Genomic DNA, 11,854 nt, shown 5'->3' on the forward strand with positions numbered 1-11,854 from the left:
ACCTTTCAGGGGATTTAACTCGTGACCCATATTCATAAAAAATATTAAAAAAAAGTGTTGAAAGAATAGTTATATTAAGTTCTCCTAGAGAACTTAAGAACTTCTCCTACTAATATTTTTAGAATTGTTGCTCAGCCCCAGTGTCCACGTTCATGTCCATCATGTGACATGGGTCAGCAACTTCAACATATCAAGAGTGCATGCTTTGGAGATCTCACAAACATTAGCCACAAAAAAACACTTTACCTCACAGTATAAAGCTGACGACTGTGATATGGAGACAGTGAGCAACAAACAATTTAAGCCACATGTGACCATTTAATCCCCAATTCTCAGGTGCTATTCCATTCCTCATGTGACCTATTGGCTTCACAACATTCACAAACTTTTGCCAAGTACATGACATGTTACATAAGCACTCTGGAGGTTCAGTGCTTTCATTTTAAGATGTACTTTTGAACAGGTCCAGCAAGTTTACACTGAGGAAAAACACACAAGGCCGTATCTTAGTTTTATTACAACACTGAAAGAAGCCTGAAAGTGCAAAGATGCACAGTAGCATTTTCACAAAGTATGCGTCTGATTCTACCAACAAACAAAAAAAGGAATACAATACTTGTGTATGCAAGAAAAAAATATATACATTCATAACATTATTCTTCAGTTAGTCAGACATTTCTGATCATGAACACTTTTTCTTCAGTGTTATTCAAATAAAAGGAAGCGACATATTCCCCAAAATGTTTCACATATATACCGCTAGGGTCAAATATTGACCAAGGAAACGTTTTAAATCACTTATTTTAAGCAACCAGCACCATTTATGGCAAACTGCCCAGATACAATTGTGTAATTGTTTCGTTGTAGTAAATAAAAAAGGTGATTAAAACATGAAGCGACCATGAGGATAAACAGTAAAGCACCGTGCCGTGGTTGCCTTGCTGCATTTAACCGGATGTTATGTCGATTGCCCGCACTGAAAACCAGCCAGCAGAATCAGAGTTCCTCATTGGCAGCAGGCGGCATTGCAGCTTATAAGGTCTCCGGCAAGCTTACTAATAAGAACCAGAGGCACTATTTTAGCAGATGGCTCGTTCTATTCCTGGGTAGTAACCTAAGCAGGTAGTGAAAAGGGCAGCCCATCCTCGTTGGTGTGTCGGATTTCACTCATCATAGTGAAGTGATGACAGGAACTTATCCACATCCAAGTCGTGGGGAAAGCAATCAATGACTTTCTTCTTCTCCTGCAGATTTAAAGCAAAAGTCAGAACTACATTCATACAAATATGTATCGCAACTCTACAATTAAATACCACTGATGAGGCGGTTTAGCTGTTTATCAAAGGGGTTCCCAAACTTTTCAGCCCCTGACCCCAAAATATGCAAGGACCCCAACTGTCCCAGAGGGTGTTGATTAAACAGGTGTCTTATCAACAGCCAAACAACATGCAACCAGCTCCATGTGGATGAATTAATAAAAATAAGGAGTCTATTTAGTTCATCTTTGTTATTGATGAGTATGTCGAAAAAATTATAAAGATTGGCCTGCTAGTGGCACCAGGGTAAGGGCCATGTCGTTACTTTAATCCTTATCTGTTAATCCTGTTTAGGGCGATGGGGTTAAACAGACACATTCAAACCTTCAGGTAATTTAGATTGCTATGCATCTAACCTGTCTAAGTAGTCTTTAAAAGTGTTTCTACTCTGTACTGTGTGATCAAACTCCTTTAGACAGGCACAGGTCAAAGCTGAAAGACTAAACGTAACCTCAATCAGTATGCCCTGTCCAGTCAGACAGGGCCTATTGTCATTAAATAGAGCGAGCACAATCTGGCTGCTTATAATTACACCTACATCAGCATGACATTTAAATTGAGCTGAGAGAATCAATCAATTATTCAGATGAATGACATTTAATACATGAGCCACAATTCCTACGTTGTATATATATATACATATATCATTATATAACCAAGATGTACTAGCACTATACCTACCCGGTCATTCTTTATGCCCGGCGATCGTTTGGACTCTTTCTTGGCAGGTGTGCCGGCTGTGGGAGAAGACTGTTTGCGTTTTTTAGAGCTCTTTGTGCTTGTGGGTGACTTTTCTCCAACTCCATCCTGACGCAAACTGTCCTTCAGGGGAGTGCCCGTCCTAGCGATGGCAGCCCGAGAAAGAATCATGAGTGTGTGAGCGGCCATGTTAATGCTGTTCTCACTGCCAGCCTCACTGGCGGGGCTGCAGGTGGGGACATCCGGGGTGTTGGGGGGCAAGAGACGCTTCTGAGGCCCTTCTCCATCGTTACCCCTTTTCTGTCTGGAAGGAGTCCTGTGGCGTGTGTCGGTGGACTCGTCCTGGTTATACCCGGTCCCAGGGGTACTGGGTAGGCTTATATCTGAGGTACTTGTTCCAGGCCTCTTGGCTGGGGTGGAAGGAGAGTTTAGTTCCTGGATGTCCTGCAGCATCTCAGCTGCCTGTTTAGCCAGAGAGCAGGACTTTGACTGGGCTTTAGAAGCCTTGGACTGGGGATTAGATTCTGGTTGAGTGACAGCTGGAGGGTTGAGGTCGCTTGCTGCTGAAGATGCAGATGTCGACGGCTGTTGCTGCTCTTGCACGCGCCCCTTAATTTCATTCTCCTTGTTGGCTGTCACATTTGGCGTTTCCTGAGAAGGATTCCTCTTTTCTGTGCGACCTTCTCGCGGTTTGGCAGCAGCCTTTTCTGCAAGTTCTTTCCTGCTGCTTTCCTCTTTATCCTTTCTACTTCCTGATTTCGTTGCAGTGTCAGAAGACATCCTTGACCTCTGCGAATTATGAGCTTTTGCTTCACCATCATCATTAGTGTGTTTCTTTTCAATAGATTTGGATCTTCTACCTGATTCTAACTTTTTCAAAGCCTCAGGCTGTGAGGAACCCACCCTGCTGGCACTTGCACTGCGAGACTCTGGGTTGTTGATCTTATGATCTTGTTTGCGAGAGTTCTTTTTAACAGGACCTTTAAGGTGCTGTTGTTGAGGCCTGGAATTCTCTGCCTCCTTCACTAACCCTCCTACATTCTGGGAATCTGATGAGCATCTGGTAATCTCTATTCTCCTCTTGGGCTTGTCGCCACTTAAGATAGCAGGCCGTATTTGAGGGGCTTGTTGTGTTTTAACTTTCCCAGGTTGCTTGACGAATCGTGGTGTAGATGTATTTGGGGCTGCAGCTGAAGTGGTTTTTGTGGTTTCAGGAGATGGAAGTTGAACTCCTGCAGAAGAGTCAAAAAATAAAATTCTACGATGACTGGAACTCTTTGATGCATCCTGCTGGCTTGTATTTTCAGCTGAAGCAGGTTGAATTACTTCACCAACAACTGTTTCCGCAGTGCCTGAAATTCAGAGAAATATGGTCAAAGCAGCAAAGCAGTGACATGAAAACATAACGCAGAACAACACTGAGGATATAAGAATGTACATGAATCTAAATCAGGGATTACTGCTCCAAGTTAGCGTGTAACTTACCAGCAACTGTGGATTTTTTGACTGCCACTGTGGAAGGTTTCTGGCTGACGGTTTCTGGCTGCTGTACCAACACTGGATTTGGTATGGAAACCAGCTGATAATAGAACAGAGATAAATGTTATTGTTCATGACATTATAAGCTCCAAAGCCAATGGAAACCCCCTGAGAGGACACTTTGCTTTAGTCACGTTACACAATTATCAAATATATATATGTCTTACTGTTGATGGAGCATTTGGTTTTTCAGCATATAAATATCATTGGCTCATTAACATATTCAGTGTTTTATAACAATTAAAGAAGAAATATTATTAAGAAGTTCATAACTAGGGGAGAGCGTGGCCTAGGGGATAGAGCGGGTGTTCTGCAACAAGAAGGTCGCCGGTTCGAATCCCACTCTATCCCATCTGCATGCCTAAGTGTCCTTGGCAAGATACTGAACCCCTAGATGGCCACTCATAAAAAAAAATGATGAGTGTTCTAAAAATGTAAGTCGCTTTGGATAAAAGCGTCAGCTAAATGACATGTAATGTAATGTAATAACTAATTCTGAATATTACTGAAATATAGATTTCATTCAACAAATTTTTCATAAATTCTGCCATTTTTTTGGAAACATTGTTTATTGAAGTTTGATCTAGGTATGCTGTTAGAGCAAAGCAAAACAATAAATAACAGTTATTTTTTGAGTAGCATCTGTAGTAGTTTTCATGGAAAACTGCCCATTAGATCTCATGATACAGATATGATCTCTGCCACAGCGCAAAAACAGCTTTTATGTTCAAAATGGTAAAACCCCAAAATACCTATAGACTCAGACCATACAAACGGAACATAAAGTTGTGTTACCTGATTAGACACCATCTGGACATTCCCCAGAGAGTTCTGGCCCATAACAGTAATAGGAAGCATCAGGGGCTTAACAGGTGATGGTAAGATGAGCGCTGACCCTGCACATAAAGAGCAAAGAATATTTTAACAACACTAATTGTAGACAGAGAATCAGAGACACAACACAATGAGGCGCAGATCTGGGGGGGATTGTGCTTCATTGTTAAACCTGTGGACATTTTATGAGCTGTAGGAAATAATCTGGAGTCAATATACATTAGTATTACTACTGGCAAAATATTTTCTTATTAAAACGCAACTCAATTTCTTTCGCATTCAGCAAAGAGCTGGGCATTTTTGCTAATCAAAGTGAATTTTTGGGTATATTTATAAAAAAAAAAAAAAAATCATTGCTTCTGTAATAAAAACAGGTAGTAACAAGGATTCTTATTAATTTTTAAATTGTACATGTCAGTTAAGATCTTTTGTTTGTATGTTTACTTACTAAGAGGGGCTCTTTTTTTATCTCATTAAGGTGAGACCAAGATTAACGTTTGTCTTTTAAGATGAGACACTCTTGTACTCCATTATTTCTTACCAGTGGAGTAGCCTTGAGGATGAGTTGAAGGAGTCGCCCTAAACTGGTTGGTAAGCAATGGCTGTCCCTTTGAGACGCCAGCAGGGAGTAGCAACCGTCTGGGCTGAGCCTCTGCAGTCGGGGGTTCAGTCACAAGGATGTAGCTGGCAGTGGCTCCTGGGAGTGGAGGGTTAGTCGTGTCCAGGGGCAGCTGAATTACGTAGCTCTGATGGCCCTGCGATGTCCTTGATAATGGAGATGCCAGCAATCCCACAGCCTTACCGGTGAGAGGACTAGCAGTTGCCTCGAAGCCCTGTAAACTACTAACTGCTTGTGCCACCTCATCCAAGTTATTCTTTGGAGTGCCAGGGACGCCAGCGTATCCAAGGGACTTGACTGGAGAGGAAAGATAGATGGTGGGTATCTTATCCTCAGAAATGCTGGAAATTGCCTGATCCAAGGCAGCGTCTTTGGCCAGCTCCTCATCCTGACTATCACTGATGATGATGTTCAGAGAAACTATATTACTGGAATGTGCGGCAGCCTTGCTTTGGGGGTTGACATTGGTGGATGAAGGATCAGGTGCTGATGCAACTGGGGCGCAGAAGGAGAATGATGCGGGTGAGGCAGGTGTGGATGAGGTCGGGGTAGCTGTGAGAGTTGTAGAGGCTGAGGCACACATGGGGGAGTCAGGTGTTGCTCTGAATGGTGCAACAGGCGAAGCTGATGCCAAGGCAGGCACAGCTGTAACTGTGGCATTTGAGGACGCAGATGTGGAAGAGGCAGATTCTAATGTTACAGAGTAAGTACAGCCTAGATGAGTGTCTCCTCCATCGCTAGAAGCTGCGATAGCAGACAGGTCAACAGTCGACACAGGAGTGAGTTCAACTTGCACAGGAGAAAAATAATCAGGCGGATCACCCAGAGCTAAAGAGGGGACTGTAGGTTGCTCTGTAGAATGCTGTGCTTGCTTATGCTCCTCTTTTTCCTCCACATTAGAGGTTGACATCCGCAACGATGCAACGAGTGCATTTGAGACTCTGGATGAGGGATCCGATTCACAGAGACCAGTTGTGACGGTGCTGTCTTTTGTGGCAGGCTCAGAAGAGGCCATGCTGTCTGAAGGAGGAGGGGGTGTATTCAGTGGTTCATCAATATCCATCGGTGTAACAGCAACACTGTTTTTAAAGAGCGAGGCCCTTTCTTTTCTGTTCGACTTCCTTGCAGGAGGCGAGACTCCTTGTTGCTCCCCATGACTCACTAACAATCTGGCTGAACTGCCCTCAATTCTCGAGGCTTTACCTCTGGGGGCAAGAAGCGTTTTCTTTAACAAGGTGGAAGGAGCAGATTTCCTGGTCCTACGATCTTGTCCGACTCTCGTCTTCACGGTCACAGGGTTTGTATCAGAAACGTTAATATCTATCTGTGTAGTGCCTGAAAAATAAACAATACAAAAATTAAAATCATGATCAGCAATTAACACAAATACTTCTTCTATGAGTAAAGAAAATGTTATGCAGACATACCTACCTTCATATAAACTTAGGAAACCCATTGCATTCTTAATTACATTAAGTGTATCCTGATATCAAATGGAAAGACGTTTAAGTTGGAAACTCCTCATGGAATAATTGATCTGGTGAACCATTACGCTGCATTTATTACCTTTACCAAGGATATGTTTTGATTAACGTTAATATTAACATATATGCCGTTAGCCCTTGGTTGTGGTATGCATTATCCGAGTGCCTTTCTAGTTGTTCTAGTAATTCTGACATCTAAATTGAACTGAACATGAAGTTTGAAGTCAAAACCTGTCTCTACCTGTGTGAGATTAAAGACCAAGTGATGAGATCTGTGTAGTCTTCATATAAGAGTGCACTATTGAATCAAAAGAATACCTGGACCATCACTCAGAAGGGGTCTGAACGTCAATGAAGATCCAGCAGCATCACTCTCTTCTGGACTACTGCTCACATCTTCATCCCCTGGTTCTCCATCAGGGAATTTGGATTTATCTGCAAATATAAGATTGAAACTTTTCATTGTGCTTTCTTACATAATTGAGAAACATGAAATCTGAACAACAAACTATTTCATTCTAAAAAGAAGGTCATAGTTACTGTAATCGAAGAGATCAAAGAGGGCCTGAAAAGCTGGGTCAGACTCTGTTTGCTCCAAAATGTCATGGATGGCGTCGTCACTCATGTGGATTTCCCCCTGTGTCAGAGGATATGTGTCAAGAAATAATATGATGGAACACAGGGGAATAGGAACAGAGAAAGTGATTATGCTTTATGATACTGGTATTTATAGTTTTTGCAGCACCTGTAATCCCAGGATTTCATCTATAGACGGGTCTGTCTCCATTGTGGTTGAAGAGGCCTTGGATGTTTGAGGAGTTGGTTCACTGATGTTACAGACAGAACAGAGAAGACAATAGTGAAAACTATTCCTTACCCTGCCGACAGTCTGTCACTGATAAAATCATGAGCCATCAATTTAAATGGACTTAATACGGATGCAGTGAGGCGATGCTGGGTTCCAACTCAGAACTTACTTGGCAAGGATTTTGTTGATGTTTTCAGCAAGCTTCTCTTGTAATGATCTGTCACCGAGTATCGTGTCACGTGCATTTTGTATCACAAGTTGCTGTGGAGAGAAACAAATGAAGATTATTCAATCTGTAAATTGATTGATACTTTCAAGAGAGAGCATGCATGTGAAATATTTATTAGTTAAGTGTCTGCAGCATCACGTCATTCACCAAGCTGAGAAAAAAGTGGAAACCGAGTGTCCTACAACAACTGTGAGAGTATAGAGGTAGTTCAGCTTTGATTTGCTGCGCAAGACAGATGAGGAATATTGTGTGAGTGAAAATCCCTGATAACAATTTTTAAAAAGTGAGCATGTTCTAGTTTTTATCGCTGAACACAGGTTTCTGCCATGAACAGGTTCTTGCCATGACAGCTCTTGGCGAGAAAGGAATTCGATTTAATGCTAAACACCTGCTTAGGCTAAGGTTGGCCTTAAACATAGCACCTGAGAGGAAATCAGACATGAAGCATGCAGTTCTACCTACAGGAAAAGTTTCATTAACAACCTCTTCAGGCTGGGGTTCAGCACTGACGCTACTGACAGCTGTGGCAGATCGGCCAGGACCACTGGTTCCACTCTGAGCACCACCTCTCTTCCTGGGTGTGTCCCTGAAGGCAAAGGAGAGATTTTAAGCTGCATGAGGCACCGGAAAAACAAGAGTAAAAGTAAAATGCCATTCAAAAGAAATATCCATTATCCTAGCAAACATTCAGACTCATGGCAGTCTATTTAAGTACTTTAATCATGTATTGAAAGCCACAGTGAGTTAGTGGGAAGAATATGTTGAATTCTAAATAAGAGGGGGTTAACAATAATTATTCTTACCATTTCCGTCGTCCAGGAGACATTGGGCCTGGATTTAGCCGATTCTCTGACACAATGATATGAACCGGTGAATCCCCTGTAATGAACACATGTGGTCACACATCACTCCAAAGGTATTCTTTGGGGACTTTTTATGGCGAGTGCCAAAACAAGCACAGCTTTGCTAACTCTATTCAATAACCCCCTTAAAAGGGAAGCTTTTTCTGAGGTATTATAAAAACAAAATATGAGGAGCTGCTTGAATGCTTCATGTGCTTCAATGACAATTGATTAAGCAATAAAATCCTCTCCACCGCTAAGAATGTAAAATAAAAGTGAATATTTGTAGATATATTCATTTGGACAAGAGCTAATAATCATTCAAAATCAAAGAGATGGCCCATTTTTCACATTCCTACCCAAAGAACGACTGAGGCAAATGTAAAAAATAAAAACACTTGAAAAATGACCACTTTAAACTAAATTTAAAGTCATATTGTACAATAGAAATATATAAAAAACATGTTTTATCATACTGACTTGATATACTCAGTAATCGGCTGCCATCATGGCTCTGTTGGAGTGTGCCACTGCCAAGAGCTTGTCTGATGTGCGGAGCAGAGTAGCTCACAGGGGTTGAGTGACTGAACATGCTGTGTGCCGGGCTGATGATGGAGCTTGTTTCAGCACCGGCTGAAGATACGGTCAGCACCCGCTGTCTTGCCATGTTTGCTAATCCAACACGTGAACGTGCTGCAATGAATAGAAGAAAATAGTTAAAATGTTGTGTATATTGATTTTCTGATGTTTTATTACATTTAAAAAATGTATCATAGGTTACTTCAATTGTTTTGGAACACTGTGTGTGGCTGAAACACTGTTTAACCCTGAGACCCTGAAACTCCAAAAGTGTTTTGTGGATTCAAACACTTCACCCACCCCTTCGTTGGCATAGGTATGACTAGATAATTAATGGCTTTTCCTTTTTCAGAGAACTATCCCTTTAGATCATTTTTTGACCAGTGTTTTTTTTACATTTTGTGAATTTATTTGTGTCGGTAAGTTTTGCATGCTGTTGTTGGTGGCTTCAACATTCAACACTGTAATAAACAACACTATGCTGACAAAAGAAAGACGATAATCAGGCTATTCCAAAATGTGCAGCTTCATGTGTAAATGCATAATCCTAACGGAGTCCGCTCTACACTATCGTTCGTTACCTGTCCAACATAATTGCTAGAAACATAGGTAAGGAGGGCTTTGAGTTCTCAGTGGCAATCAAACTTAAACCTGAGAAAAAATATATATAAAAATATTGCACACTCACTTCTCTGACTTGCTGATACAGCTGGTGAATTCTGCAGTGACCTAAAAGAAAGAGAGAGGACAATGAAGCAGTATGAGTGATGAAGATCCTGCTGAAAGTCCACTATCATTAGGAATGAGTTGCAGTGATGAGATTTTGAATCTTGATGAGTGGAATTACTTGATTTGGTTGACTGTAAAATCCAACTTTTTCCACAAAGAGGTCATCATCACAGGTACCTCATGACAAGACTCTGAAAGAAGAAACCCAAGAAGAAACCATAAATGTTACATTTTGTAATAATCTAGTAATAAATGTTACATTTCACAAATAGCATTTAGTGATGAAACAGTTACCGGTTTCACTGCATACAGTGGTACAAGTTATGACGGTTGATTGTACCAATTCAATCTACATTTTCTGGGATTTCCGTGGTGATTTGGTTGATAGTGTAACAGCATGAGCTGCTAGTGCTCTGAATATAGCTAGCAACTGTAAGCATCCCCTGTTGCCAAATCGCACAATTTGACCTGACTCTTAGACTTTTAGGGTCGACGTCTGCACTTAAGATAGCGAGGTGTCAACCTTCTCACTTTAGCTCCGACTCTGCTTGTTTTGTGTTACTATGTTATGTCATCAACATCCGACACCTGATTTGTTTACAAATAGTTGGATTGTTCTTTAGTGCAGATCACTTCGTTCATAGTGGTTGTGTTGTTATTTACATGCACAATTGAATTCGCTATTTATGATTTAATTTCAACCTGCATTACAGGAAGTATTCAAACCAAAACAAAAAACTACTTGAGCAAACTAAAACTTCAAGGTTAATGTTGCAAATATTGACAATAATATATTTTTTAAATACACAATTTATAATAACAGGGACAATTTAGGTCACTCTAATTGTGATATAAAATGTTCACGGTGTTTCATCTCTAACGATGATAATGGCTGGTAAACTCACCCTTTGTTTTGGCCGCCACATACTCATTTAAGATAGTTGAGAGGCCTTTCCCAAAGATTGACTGTGAGAAAACAAAACAACAGATCACACATGCACATGTAATCAGTGCCTTCATATTTACGTTAACAATCAGTGATAGGCTTTATCAGAGAGAAAGAGATGCTTACAAATACACAGGCAGGAATAGTCCCATCTAGTGTAGTGTGTTCAGCATACTCCTTCAGATTGCAGCTCTCATGGATGAAAGCCTGGCTCGTGGCACACAGCCCTTCTTCTTGGAGGTAGCCTGGAGAAAGACATTTATAAAACAAAGTTCAGACAGTGAATAAAAAGTTTTCCTAAATACGTGTATAAGCTTTGGGAGGCCTGTTCCCAGTTTAGTGTCGTTGGTGGCTGATGGTGCGTTCAGGTCCTACTGATTAAACCGAAATTGCGAGACAATGAACACAGTACTATGGGGAGAATGGCTCTAATAGCAACACAGCTGGCAGTTAGCTACAAAAAAAACCAAACCGTTCAGTCCGTGACCTAGGACCTATACTATAAAGACAGTTTGAATCGGAACAGAACAACACTAAAAACGTCAAACAACAACAATAAGCGAATTCAAGGTGTTTATCTACAACATCATCTCGCAGTAAAGGGCTTTACACTTTGGGGAAAAGACGAGAGAGTATGTCAGTTCTTCGTTTCTTTTCCTATTCTGCAGACTTCACGTAAATGCATCACACAGCTTTGTATTTGACTCACCCAAAACAAGCCGCGCGACGTCCGACGGCAGCAACATGTCTGCTCGTTGGTGGATGAAGACGGCGAACAAGCGAATAAACCAGCTACATGTTCGTAAAACAATATGTCGGAGACGCGTTGTCCGGCGTCAAATTGAGGTAAATCCGCCGGTGTCAGAGGACGACCAGAGGAACTGCTGCTCAGTCAAAAGGCGGGGAACTCAATCACTTATACCCCGGAAGTGTTAGAGTAACGTGCCGCTTGGACTCCTGGTGGCTGTAGTCCCTTCAGAAACACCGAACTACACTTCATCCCACACGCTGCCTTATGCCTGTTTAGCATTATTTAATTTCAATTCGACTTTAATGGCCACTCTGTCGATGTAGTAGCACAGCAGCTAGCAGGGCAGCAAGTGTGATTTGGTGTTAGCATTAAAGCGAAAGGACTCGCTTCCTACTACCGTGACCTGGATATGACGTGGCCGCTTCACCCCGACTCTTGGGGCGGGAATTTCCTGCCTGGTCGGCGCGTGTACGTGAGTG

General features: G+C 41.6%; 1 protein-coding gene across 2 annotated transcripts; it reads right to left on the reverse strand.

The window, feature by feature from the left end:
• Window positions 1-500: 500 nt before the first annotated feature.
• On the reverse strand, window positions 501-11,520 carry npat (nuclear protein, ataxia-telangiectasia locus). 2 transcript variants are annotated; one of them, XM_062386529.1, is made up of 17 exons: window positions 11,334-11,520; window positions 10,751-10,869; window positions 10,584-10,644; window positions 9,797-9,869; window positions 9,638-9,678; window positions 8,851-9,063; window positions 8,332-8,407; window positions 8,012-8,114; window positions 7,469-7,560; window positions 7,237-7,318; window positions 7,032-7,128; window positions 6,810-6,926; window positions 4,930-6,342; window positions 4,350-4,450; window positions 3,501-3,594; window positions 1,998-3,367; window positions 501-1,244 (listed from the first exon to the last, which is right to left on the reverse strand). In XM_062386529.1, exons 1-17 carry the CDS (start codon window positions 11,368-11,370, stop codon window positions 1,164-1,166), a joined length of 4,170 nt encoding a protein of 1,389 aa, XP_062242513.1. In that variant the 5' UTR covers window positions 11,371-11,520; the 3' UTR covers window positions 501-1,163. The 2 variants fall into 2 exon arrangements, with proteins under 2 accessions (XP_062242513.1, XP_062242512.1); XM_062386528.1 differs by having other exon boundaries at window positions 7,991-8,114.
• Between the last annotated feature and the right edge of the window lie 334 nt (window positions 11,521-11,854).

The sequence above is a fragment of the Platichthys flesus genome, chromosome 4 (assembly GCF_949316205.1).
Source record: "Platichthys flesus chromosome 4, fPlaFle2.1, whole genome shotgun sequence".
Classification (NCBI taxonomy): domain Eukaryota; kingdom Metazoa; phylum Chordata; class Actinopteri; order Pleuronectiformes; family Pleuronectidae; genus Platichthys; species Platichthys flesus.

What these genes read in the sequence shown, in the direction of transcription:
- npat (XM_062386528.1), bottom strand. Translation starts at nt 11,370, where the DNA reads ATGTTGCTGCCGTCGGACGTCGCGCGGCTTGTTTTGG. An exon ending in CGTCGCGCGGCTTGTTTTGG is followed by an intron (nt 10,870 to 11,333) that starts GTGAGTCAAATA and finishes GTCTTTCTCCAG; the next exon opens with GCTACCTCCAAGAAGAAGGG. An exon ending in CCGATTACTGAGTATATCAA is followed by an intron (nt 8,408 to 8,850) that starts GTCAGTATGATA and finishes TGTTCATTACAG; the next exon opens with GGGATTCACCGGTTCATATC.